Source organism: Neofelis nebulosa, chromosome 16, assembly GCF_028018385.1.
Source record: "Neofelis nebulosa isolate mNeoNeb1 chromosome 16, mNeoNeb1.pri, whole genome shotgun sequence".
NCBI classification, from domain to species: domain Eukaryota; kingdom Metazoa; phylum Chordata; class Mammalia; order Carnivora; family Felidae; genus Neofelis; species Neofelis nebulosa.
The window spans coordinates 17,033,644-17,046,344 of NC_080797.1; the positions used below are offsets into that span (position 1 = coordinate 17,033,644).

The following is a 12,701-nucleotide window of genomic DNA, read 5'->3' on the forward strand; positions in this document are numbered from 1 at the left end:
TTCTATATACAGGATCGTATCATCAGCAAATAACGAGAACTTGACTTCTTCCTTTTCAATACGGACAATATGGATGCCTTTTCCCCCCTTCTGCCTTGCCTAGCTGCCCTGGCCAGGACTTCCAGCACTTTACTGGACAGGAGTGGAGAGAGTCAGCATCCTTGCCTTGTTCCTCATCTAATGAACTCTTTCAACTTCTCTCCACTGAGTAAAATGTCAGCTGTGGGTTTGTCACCTACGGCCTTTATTAGGTTGAGGTACGTTCCTTCTCTACCCAGTCTGCTTAAAGTTCCCCCCACCCTCCCAAATCATGAAAGGATGCTGTATGCTGTCAAATATTTCTTCTGCATCTACCGAGATGATCACATGATTTTTATCTTTCAGTTTATTGATGGGATAGATGACATTTACTGATTTGTGTATGTCGAACCAGCCTTGCATCCTAGGTACAAGCGCCACCTGGTCACGGAATGTAATTGTACCCATGTGTTGTTGAACTCAGTTTGCTAATATCTTGTTGAGAATTTCTGCATGTACGTTCATTGGGGATATTGGTCTACGGTTTTCTTGTGGTATCCTTCTTAGGTTTTGGTATCAGAGTAACGCTGGCCTTGTAGAATGGGCCTGGACGTATTCCCTTCTCCTTGATAGTTTGGAAGAGTCTGAGGACTGATGTTAATTCTTCTTTAATATTTGGTAGAATTTCTGTCAGTGAAGTCATCTGGTCCTGAAGTTTTCTGTGTTTTGGCAACTGACTCTATCTCTTAACTCACTGGTCTGTTCAGATTTTATATTTCTTGCTGATTCGGTCTTGGTAAGTTGTTTCTAGAAATGTATTCATTTCTTCTAAGTTAAGTAATGTGTTGGCATATAATTGTTCACAGCAGCCTCTCACGGTTCCATGTATTTTAGTGGTTATTAGTTGCAGAGTCTCCTCTTCCACTTCTGATTTCATTCCTTTGAGTCTTTCTTTTCTTTTTAGGTCTAGCTGAAGGTTTATCAATTGTGTTTTTCTTTTTGACGAATCAGCTGTTAGTTTCACAGATCCTTTCTACTGTTTTTCTAGTCTCTTATTTTATTTATTTCTGCTCTGATCCTTATTATTTCCTTCCTTCTGCTAACTTTGGGCTTAATGGGTTCTCTTACGAGTTTTGAGGTGTGAAGTTAGGTTGCTTCTCTTACCTCTTTTTAAATTCTTAGTATCTGTGTTTAACTGCTACACGCTTTCCTCTCACAACTGCCTTTGCTGCTTCCCACCACATTTGACATGTTTTCATTGTCACTTGTTTCGGGATAATTTTTCACTTTCCTTTCAACTTCTTCTTTGACCCAATGGTTGTTTAGAAGTGTGTTTAGTTTCCACATGTTTATGGATCTTCTCATTTTCCTCATGTTGAGGAAGATGGTTGGTAGGACTTCTAACTTCTTAAAACTAAGAATAGTTTGGGGGCACCTGGGTGGCTCAGTTAAGCGTCTGACTCTTGACTTCGGCTCAGGTCATGATCTCATGCTTGTGAGAATGAGCCCCACATTGGGCTCCACACTCAGTGTGGGGCCTGCTAGAGTCATTCTCTCTCTCTCCTCTCCCTCCGTCCTTCCCCTGTTCATGCTCTATCAAAAAGATGAAAAAAAGAAAAAGAAAAAAAGAAAAAAAGAAAAAAAACTCCCAAACAACCCCTAAGATAGTTTTGTGGCCTATCAGATCTATCCTGGAGAATGTTCCCTGTGTGCTTGAAAAACGTGTATATTCTGCTGCTGCTGGATGGAATGTTCTGTGTATATCTTTTAGGTCCATTTGCTCTGAAGTATGGTTCAATTCCATTTTTCCTTATTGATTTCTAGTCTGGAAGATCTATCCATGGTTAACAGTGGGGTATCTGAAATCTTCCATAAAATTACTATATTATTTCTCCTCTATGATCTGTTATTAATTACTTAATGTAGTTTGGTGGTCAGGTGTTGAGAATGGATATATTTATAATTTGCTTACATCTTCTTGACGTATTAACCCCTTTGTCAGCATATAATGATCTTCTTGGACTCTTGTCACCCTTTTTGGCTTCAAGTCTATTTTGTCTGATATTGAGTATGGCTATGCTCGCCTTCTTTCCGTTTCTGTTTGCTTGGAATATCATTTTCCATGCTTTCAACGTGAGCCTGTGTGTGTCTTAGAGCTGCAATGAGTCTCCGGTGGGCAGCACAGACTTGGGTCTTGTGGCCTCATTTACTTTAAACATTTTTAATAAAAAAAATTTTTTTTAATGTTTATTTTTGAGAGAGAGAGACAGAGAGACAGAAAGAGAGAGAGTGTGGGGGGGAGGGGCAGAGAGAGAGGGAGACCCAGAACCCGAAGCAGGCTCCAGGCTCTGAGCTCGAATCCACAAACCGTGAGATCGTGACCTGAGCCACCCAGGCACCTTGGGTCTTGTGGCTTTAATCCATCCAGCAGCTCTGTGCCTTTAGGTTGGTGAGTTCAGTCCCATTAAGAGAGATTACGGACATGTGAGCACGGACTACCGCCCTTTTATCTTCTGCCTTCTGGTTATTCTGTCTCTCTGTTTTTCCTTCTGCCTCTGTCTACCTTCATACGTTGACGGCCTTCCATTTTGTCAGTCTCCCCCTTTTTGTGGTTTGTGTGTCTGTGCTAGATTTTTGCTTCACGGTTACCACGAGGTTTACGTTAAACATTGATGGAATAGTCCCTTTTCTGCTGAAAGCAATTTCTCTTCATTGGCTTATAAGAGTTCCATCCGTTTGCTCTCCCCCTTTTATATTTTTGATGTCACAAATGATCTCTTTTTAAAGGTGCTATGATTTTGTTCCCAAGTTGTCATAGCCGTAAGTTATGTTTAATTCTCTTTTTCTTTACCCTTTATGAGTTAAGAGTTTAATACACCATTCTAGGCGTGCCTGGGTGGCTCAGTTGGTTGAGCATCCAACTCTTGATTTCAGCTCGGGTTGTGATCTCATCGTTCATGAGATCGAGCCCGGCATCGAGCTCTGTGCTGAGAGTGTGAAGCCTGCTTGGGTTTCTCTCTCCCTCTCTCTCTGCCCCTCCCCCACTTGTGTGCGCACGCTCCCTCTCTCAAAAAAAGGAAACGTTCAAAAGAGTTTAATATGCCATCCTAAAACACAGCTACAGAATTCCGATTCTATTTATCACCTTTAGTTATTACTATTTTCACAGCAGCTCCACAATGAGGGCTGCTCGTCCCTTGAGGTAAATCTCATCTGTCACCAGTAAGCGCTCCACCGGCACGGAGATGTCTCTGTGGGCCCCTGAGCAAGCCCGTTCTGGGGCCAGGTGCGAAGAACACGCTCAGTCAGTGTCGCATGAAGTCTGGCCTGTGGTCCCAGTGTCTTTCTCTACGAACGCTGTGATGACCTCCCCTCAAAACAGATGGGAAAAACTCATCTCTTGGCTGAAGTACAGAGAAAAATGAAACAGGCGAACGTGCCTCGACGTGGGCTTTGGCCATCCGTCCCCAGGGTCCACCAGCCTCCAGAGACTTGCTGTGTGGTTACCACGCTTCACACGCTTGCTCTTTTGCTGAAGCTTGGTCCTGTCTACCCAGCACAAATTGAAACCATTAACCCAAGACTACGATAAAATGCTTCTGGAAATCCAAACTCCACAAATTGGCACCTTTTAAGAAAGTATGCGTTAAGGGCATCAGAGTACTCACTCATGGCCTGGTCAAGATTCATATTGTTGCTCCTCAAGGCCTCTTCAGCTGGTTCTCTCTGTGTGGGAAAACAGAACTTTAATGAAGATTACGCTTCGACAGTAACAAAAAAGCTAGTAGAGAATTTGATCACTATTAGCTTAGAGAAATGATTATGGCTGACGTAACATTGCTAGGTTTTGGAACCGGAAACACTGCCCTTCGTTGGCGAGGCTAGACACAAACGTCTTCTAAGTAAAGGCACTTTGAGTAAGAACACGCACCGGGTCGACTTTTAAAGAACTTGCATCTAACACTTTAAAAACAAAACGTGCGGGGTCCGTGGAATCTTGTCGTGGACTCCACACCACAGTGAGTAGCAACGGTTCGGCAAGGATGAACTCTCTGCCAGAACGACTTTGGGAACGTCCCGGCAGCCAGTCAGAGCACAGAGCTCCACTCTCCACTGCGCGGACTCTGGGCCCTGCTGTTGCCCACTTGCCACCAGGCAACGTACAAAAGACCAAAACAAAACAAGCAGATGCACGTTGATAACTATTCACGTTCCTACGAACGGAACAGATGCGTGTCAGTGTGTGCGAGCACCACGATGCAAATGGGGACTCCCAGGCAGGCCTCCGGTGTCCCGCCCGCGCTCTCACGCGGGAAGGGGCTGGGCCACCCCCGGGTCTGCGCCCTGCCCAGTGACAGAGGGCGTGTGCCCGATGCGAGGCATGTCGTTTCTGGACCGGGCCGTTCTGGACCCATTCTTCAGGAACATCCACAGAAATCAAAGACAGATGTTCACTTGAGTAACGATCTGGAAAGAAGACCTTTGAAGGGAAGACCGAACAGACCCAGGGGATATCCCTCAGTAGCTGAACTCCTGCGTTAGGATCTCAGGAACGGGATGCCTCATGGCACATTTTCGGGGGACACGGTACAATCTGAACTCTCCCTACACGTGACCCGAGACTCGGGCACTCAATAGGACTGGTTAGGGCTCTTTTTTCTGGACCCGGCGCTTTGGTACATGATCCCAAGTTTTCTCTTGTGATCTCTGTCAATCCACCGCATAAACTAACGAAAATTCACTTTTAATTATAATTTAAAAGAAAATGCAGAGCTGTAGAAGCCAAAGAAAGGAACGATCACGCGGCATGTTTTATTCCAGAAGGCTCGCACACCCTACTTGATGGAATGGTGTGGATGCTCGCTCTGGTTGAAAGCAACGGTCCCTAGACAGAAGCACTCGGGTAAAAGGGGAATTTACGAGTTAGGCTGCATGAACACTCTCCTCCCTCAAAAGTCTCGCTTGTTACGTGTGACAACCGCGGGCAGGACACAATCAGGGCCATGCATGGCAGCACACGCGGAGGGAAGCAGTAAAAATAAGACACCAGTCACCGGGAAGCCCATGTCCGTGAGTTGTTTGATCAGCCGGTTCATGATCCAGGCCTCGTCCTGCTTGCCAGACGTTTTCATGCCCTAGGACAAAGTGTGGGTCACGGGTTAATATGTTTCTTCTAGACACGGGAGCGGCCTAAACTTCACGGTGATTTCAAGTTAGAGACTCTTTCTGTATTAACGTCGAGCGATGCTGTGCTCCAGAGTCCCTGACTGCTTCGTGGCTAGCACTACGGAATGCTTTAGGGTGCGTGTGCAAGTTGGCGTACGTGTGTAATTTAAGGACTTTAAAAAAGCAAGATAATTATTTTTCTTCCCCAGAGAATTAATTTAGTTCATCACAAATGTGTGCCACTTCCATTATCAAATAATCCTAAGCGCTCCTTTGAACACGGCCCTATGCTAATACTATGTGAAGTTTACTAAAAATTACATGTTTTCTGCCCTTTTATAAGCTTTACTGTCAAAGATGACAAAATGCAGGGGGGGGTTCATTCCAACAGAATGAAAAGGCAACAAGATGAAAGGAACAAAAAGCCTGTTAATTTTATTGACTATTCACTGCTTGCAGCCCTTGGGGTAGAGAAGACATAAATGGCAAACGTCAGTGAGGGAGAAGATGAAGAGAAGAGGAGAGGCGATCACAAAAAGCAAGCTAGGGCAGCAGAGGAGGGGAGCGGGGGGGGGGGGGGGGGAGGGGAGCACAGGGCAGGGGAGAAGGGGAGCACAGGGGAGTGGAGGAGGGGAGTGGAGAGGAGCACAGGGTGCCGGGGGAGGGGAGAAGGGGAACACAGGGCATCGGAGGAGGGGAGCACAGGGCAGCAGAGGAGGGGAGCACAGGGCAGTGGAGGAGGGGAGGGGAGCGCAGGGCAGCACAGGAGGGGACGGGAGCACAGGGCGGGGGGGGGGGGGGGGAGGGGGGGAGAAGGGGAGCCACAGGGCAGCGGAGGAGGGGAGGGGAGCGCAGGGCAGCACAGGAGGGGACGGGAGCACAGGGCAGCAGAGGAGGGGAGCACAGGGCAGCGGAGGAGGGGAGCACAGGTCAGCAGAGGAGGGGACGGGAGCACAGGGCAGCGGAGGAGGGGAGCACAGGGCAGCGGAGGAGAGGAGGGGAGCGCAGGGCAGTGGAGGAGGGGAGGGGAGCGCAAGGCAGCACAGGAGGGGACGGGAGCACAGGGGGGGGGAGGGGGGGAGAAGGGGAGCCACAGGGCAGCAGAGGAGGGGAGGGGAGCGCAGGGCAGCACAGGAGGGGACGGGAGCACAGGGCAGCAGAGGAGGGGAGCACAGGGCAGCGGAGGAGGGGAGCACAGGTCAGCAGAGGGGACAGGAGCACAGGGCAGCGGAGGAGGGGAGGGGAGCACAGGGCAGCGGAGGAGGGGAGGGGAGCGCAGGGCAGCAGAGGAGGGGAGCACAGGGCAGCAGAGGAGGGGAGCACAGGGCAGCGGAGGAGGGGAGAAGGGGAGCACAGGTCAGCAGAGGAGGGGACGGGAGCACAGGGCAGCGGAGGAGGGGAGCACAGGGCAGCGGAGGAGGGGAGAAGGGGAGCACAGGTCAGCAGAGGAGGGGAGGGGAGCACAGGGCAGCGGAGGAGGGGAGGGGAGCGCAGGGCAGCGGAGGAGGGGAGAAGGGGAGCACAGGGCAGCGGAGGAGGGGAGGGGAGCGCAGGGCAGCGGAGGAGGGGAGAAGGGGAGCACAGGTCAGCGGAGGAGGGGAGGGGAGCACAGGGCAGCGGAGGAGAGGAGGGGAGCGCAGGGCAGAGGAGGAGGGGAGCATGGGGCGGCCCACAAGGGCTGGGCGAGGATGTTAAGTTTTCTCAGTGACGTCCCTCCTCTTCCAACAACTACAAAGGTTCTAACCATGTGTTCACACCGGGGAAAGAACACCCTCCTCTAAAATCACTCCTCACAGCGCTTGTCAAAATGGAGCCTGCCGTTAACTACAGAATGGGGTCTCTGTGGCGATATTAAACCAACCAACGGGCGCTCTTTCCTCGAGGAGGTGCTTATTTGGAGGCGCCTGGAATCACTGCCGGGGCCAGAGGTGCCAAGATTACACAGTGTTTTAATTTACCTGTTTCGTATTCCTGGTGCCGTCATTAATTGGGTTATTTGCCAGCCCAGCCGGAAAAAGACTCCTCGTCTGATGTCTGTAATCACTTCCACTCCTGATGAAGCGAGCCCTGATTCTAGGTTCTGGGTTCTGCTACTGCTAATTAAATGCTCTGCTGAATTGATTTTTCTGAACAGATAACACCTTCGTAGGATTCGGATGGAGAAAAAGGGTGTGCACACAAAGTGCCTTCTTCCTACCTCACCTTCCGTCCGCTCAGCTCCTGCTCTCTCTTCGCACGCGCGTGTGTGCGCACGCTTTCACTCCCCGGCCCCACAAAGGTGTGTAGCACGTGCTTTTCTGTCCCTTGCCTTCTCATTTGACAGCCTATTTTGGTGGTCTTTTCAGATGTATATAGGTAGACTTCCTTTATAAAAATCTGTTCAGCTTTCCCTGGTATGGATGTGGGGTGACTGAGTCACCCCACATGCACTAACGTACATTTAAACCATCACTTTTTTCCCTACAAAAACGCGACAGGAGAAGACGGTGTACAGGTGCCATCTGCTACGCCCGGGACAGGCAGAAGCACCACATCCCGGCGCTGGCCCATCTGTAACCGTGACAGATGACGCCAAACCGCCCTCCGCGGGGGCCCCACCGACTTAAGAGTCCCGCCAGTGACGTGGGAGAGGGCTGCTTTTCTCACAGCTTTGCGGACAGAACCCGCTTACTCAACGCTGGGGGTTCTGCTGGTCTGAGAGATGAAAAGTGGCATCTCCCAGTGTTGTTTTAACTTGAACTCTTTCCGCAGGGCAGGCTGAAGGTCCCTTCAAGTGTTGAAGAGCTGTCAGTGTTTGTTTTCTAGGGAGCATCTATTTATATTCTTTGCTCATTTTTCTAGGGAGCAATCTACTTATCGATTAAAAAAACACGTCAGTTTGTAGGGCCTTTATGTATATATCAGGGAGATCAGCCCTCTGCACGATATGATACAAATACGTTTTTCCAGCTTGTCTTTTGATTTTATGGTATTTTCTGCCGTGCGCTTTTTAAAAAAAAAATGTTTACTTATTTTTGAGAGGGGGAGGGCAGAGACAGAGGGAGACACAGAATCCGAAGCAGGCTCCAGGCTCCGAGCTGTCAGCACAGAGCCCGAAGCGGGGCTTAAACCCATGGACTGCGAGGCCATGACCTGAGCTGAAGTCAGACACTTAACCGACTGAGCTTCCCCTCCCCACGTACCCGTCATGCACGGTTTTACTGAAGTCTGTAAATCTTTCAGGACTGAAAGTTTTGTAAATTTGATGATTTTTAGATTTTTCTCATAGTTAGAAAGGCCGCTCACTCCTGCTCTAAGATTGTTTTTAAAATTCTTTCACATTTTTATATTTGTATTTATCATATTTAAATTTGTGATCTACTTGGAATTTATCTCGGTGCTTATACGAGTTATGGATCTCACTTAAATGTTTTTCAGATGGCTGCCATTTATTGCAAAACCACTTAATGATGTACCTCAGGAGTCTTCACACTTAATGGTGTCAGGACCAATCCCATTACTCTGTCTTAAAGATTCTTTTTTTTTTTTTTAATGTTTATTTTTTATTTTTGAGGGAGAGAGACAGAGCGCAAGTGTGGCAGGGGCAGAGAGGGAGGGAGACACAGAACCCGAAGCAGGTTTGAGGCTCCGAGCCGTCAACACAGCCCTATGTGGGGTCTTGATTCCACAAATCGTGAGATCATGACCTGAGCCGAAGTCGGACGCTTAACCGACTGAGCCACCCAGGTGCCCCAAGGTCGAGGATTCTAAAGAAATTCTGTTGATATGTTGATCGTACTTATCAATATTTACCGTAGGAGAAATTAAAAAAACCACTTATTAATCTGTTTAAAAATTACAACAACAAACCCATCATCAGTTAACGTCCATAAGACTGTTTTAGTGGAAAATCGTCTTTTCTGAAAAACGCAACCCTTTAGTGTGAAGAGTGGCACTGTCGTAAGCGCCTGCACGTCCCTACCGTCTGGCTTCTTAGAAGCAGCTGGATTCTCACGTCCGTCTCTGCCTTTACTCTGCTGTGACAGCAGGGCTAGGCAGCGTCCGGATCCCCAGAGGGCCCCAGGGAACTCCCGACCTACCCGCCGCCGCTAACTGGATGCCCCCTCTACCCTGAATGTAGTTTTAAGTGCCGGTCACTTTAGCGTTTCTTTTCTTTAGGGCTGCACGCACCTTTGGGAGTCCTTTTTTGGGGGCGTTCCCCCAGGAGGCGCAGGAGGACGCGCTTTCTTGGGAAGCAGCACTGTTCCACATGCCCCCTTCTTCGTCTTCCCACTGACTGGCACCGAGGTTCATGTCGTCCCCACCACTGCCCCAGCCTTCTTGCATAGATTTCGAAGCTAGAAGGAGAGCACACGTGAACTTCACAAACTCACCCTTCCTCAGGGAGGCGGTGCTGCATTATAGCGCCCTTTAGGGGGAGGTGGGACGAGGGGGGTGCCCTGGGAGCTGCCTCTTTACCTCTTCATCTCCCAAGAGCGAAGAATTGAATGTCTTGCGGGAGTTACAGAAATACACATGCAGATGTGTACGTATTGTTTTCTCCAAACTCCAGCTATCTGTAGTCTGTGCTGTTACCCACTCCCCTAACCGGCTACAGGTCATTTTGAAGCACGGGCTTCCTAACAACAGATCCTGGGGGCCACGGGGGAGGGTGGCACTGTCTGCATGGCAGGTAGCTGGTAATATGCAGAGTCCCGGAAATACCACTGTCCGCCACGCGGTTTTTGAACCCGCAGCGGAAGGTGGGCCAGTGCCCCTCTCACGTGACCAGACCCGAGTCACCTGGGGATCACGAGAAGCGCACAGGTCTGCGGTTGGGCCTGACGGCCTATGTTTCGGACACGCTCCCAGAGTAACAGGGTGGAGCCAGTTGAGGCCGTAGGTGGATGGAGCCTTGAGCTGACTACTGAGTTTGGATTTCAGGATGTTATTTCTTCTACTTTTTTTAAGATACAGAGTGATTTCTGGTACAAAAGTTAGCCCAAATTTTCACTTCCTGGGAGAAGAAGGCCAGAGATTAAGTGATGATGCAGTTAGCGGGAGTCTGTAAGACTATGAGGATAGGACGCTTTTTCAAGGTCGACACGTATACGATGGCGCCTCCGAGGACAAACCGTAAGAACAAACATACTGCCTCGGGACGGCAGGTGAATCTAAGGACCTCCCTGTCTTTTAGGTTCGCATCAACAGGTCATAGGAATGGAATAATCCAGCAGAACGGTGGATATGGGGAGCACACTATCCAGCGCTAGCTAAGTAACACACACAAAACTCATGTAAAATATGGTGGTAAAAATACAAAAATAAAGTTGCATTTTAAGATCTAACAGGTTTAACGATGGCCAAAGAACATATGAAGCTCTCGTAGCCATCTGGACGACGGATCTTAATACCGGACCTGACTCACACGCTTAGGTCCACGCTAACGTCACACGCATCGTGCCGCAAAATCCCCACGCGTCACAGAATTGCACCCGGTAAACGTGATCTGGACGTGTGTGAGAACGTGCGTGGTGCACGTACGCTTATTACACTTTCAGATGACGTGAGGAAAGCGCGGCCTAATTTTTCTTATCTTCCAAAGAAAAAAAAAGAGAACGCGTAAGCCTGGAGCCCCAACGCAGAACGGCGCTCCCAAGAGAGAAGAAGGCAGAAGGGTCTGAGTGCTGTGAAGTCACGTCTGTCTTAAACCCACTCTCAGAAAGGAGAGACGGCGTGCTTCACCTCGTCCTCGTCGCTCAGTGAGCTAGTGAGCTAGCACTGTTGAAGACGGCAGGCACGGGGGGTCCCGCTGCCGTGTAGACGCCACTGACGGCATCCCGCAGCCATGCGCCATGGTGTGGATTCTGGTCGTTAATTTTTCTAAAAAGGGAGCGCACGGGCTTCTGTTAAGAGCTCCTCTGTGTCCGTGTACCAGACGTGGCAAATAGATATTAGTTTTAAAGTATAAACAAAATGAGGAAGGTGTCCTAAAACATTAATTCTTAAAATCCAATGAAAAGTATCCCTCTAACTAAAACATCCTGACCCATTTCTAAAGTGCAGGTCGGACTCACCTGGTTTGCACAGGGCCGGGGCGGCAGTGGGGGCGCCGGCTCTCCCGAAGGTCACGGGCGGCTCCGCGGGCTGGTCCCCCCATCCGCTGCCACTGCTGGGCGGCTTGCCCCACGCTGCGGTGCCGTTGTCAACCAGGGCAGAGGGGGAGGACGGCTCTCCCCAAGAGCTCTCAGCCTTCGAATGGACGTTAGGCATCTCTCCCCAGCCCGATGAGACTGCAAAGGGCACCGCCCGAGAGAGAACGAGATAATTCATGTGATAAAAGTGAAACAGAGAAGAAGTAGAAAAGGTAGTTTCAAGTTCAAAATCACTTCGAGATGATCTATCTTTAGGACGGCTGCCAGGGGAGAGTGGAGAGGAGGCAGTATCTCATCTAATCAGATTTGCTTCGCTGTTTAAAATCACAGTGTTTCCACTCCCGCCCCCACGTGCTTAGAATCGAGAGTCCCTTAAACATTAAAGACCGCTGACCTCGGCATCTGCAGCATAACAGGGTTCAAAAGAATTGTTAAGAAACTGATGTTTAAGAAGTAGCTTCTTCACTTCCAGTAGCCGAGAAGAAATTTTACGTCACACGTCACGTTTTTCTCTTCGAAAACAAACTTACAAGTTGCAAATATGTACTTCACTCTTGCTGGTCTTTAAGACCCACCCTCAAAGACACAGATGGGGGCCGAGAAATGAGACGACGGCAGGTGAAACGTGCAGAGAAAGTAACAGGGGAAAATCCGCACAGCGCCCGGCAGCACCCGGGCGCGCTGGGAGGTCTTCCCTCCCCCGTGTGCCCAGTGCTGTGAGCATCAGGCTGGCACCCTGCGGGCGTGCCACGGAGGAGACGCGGGTCCCTACTGAGTCCTGAGGGTCGCGGCACTGCTCTCTACAGGTACAGAAGGCGTCACGGGGCCAGAAGGATCTCCCCACTCTCTTCACGCTTCAGTAAGGTAAACATCTCATTTTATTTTATTTTTTAAAGTTCATTCATTTATTTTGAGAGAGAGAGAGAGAGAGAGAGAGAGCGCGCGCGCGTGTGTGTGCGTGTATGTGTCTGCGTGCGCGCGTGTATGTGTCTGCGTGCGCGCAAGTCGGGGAGGGGAGCAGAGAGAGAGAGGGGCAGAGAGAGAATTTCAAGCAGGCTCCTTTGCTGTCAGCGCAGAGCCAGACGCGGGGCTCGATCCCGCGAACTGAGATCGTGACCTGAGCCGAGATCAAGAGTTGGGCGCTTAACTGACTGAGCCGCTCAGGTACCCCAGGAGAAACATTTCACGTCACACACGTAAACTGCGTTTTTCCAACTCAACCCGTACTTCATTCTGCCTCTGCCTGTAAAAAGCTTCCTTGACGCTCCCGATCGCCAGTCCTGGCAGCTCACATCAGCTGGAAGTTTCGTATGGACACGGTTTCTCAGCGCTGGAAATGCGGACATTTTAAATACTAACTAAAGAATACGAGGCATGCAATAC

At 49.7% G+C, this 12,701-nt stretch overlaps 1 protein-coding gene across 4 annotated transcripts in view; it reads right to left on the minus strand.

Moving 5' to 3' along the window:
• The window catches only part of TNRC6C (trinucleotide repeat containing adaptor 6C), a 146,853-nt gene that overhangs the window by 32,011 nt on the left and 102,141 nt on the right, over nt 1-12,701 (minus strand). For all 4 annotated transcript variants that reach the window (XM_058702806.1, XM_058702804.1, XM_058702805.1 and 1 more), the window contains 4 exons: nt 11,241-11,456; nt 9,355-9,521; nt 5,073-5,153; nt 3,687-3,744 (listed from right to left, as the gene is read on the minus strand). In XM_058702806.1, the coding sequence (XP_058558789.1) occupies nt 3,687-3,744; nt 5,073-5,153; nt 9,355-9,521; nt 11,241-11,456 (522 nt within the window). The remainder of the gene's footprint in view (nt 1-3,686; nt 3,745-5,072; nt 5,154-9,354; nt 9,522-11,240; nt 11,457-12,701) is intronic.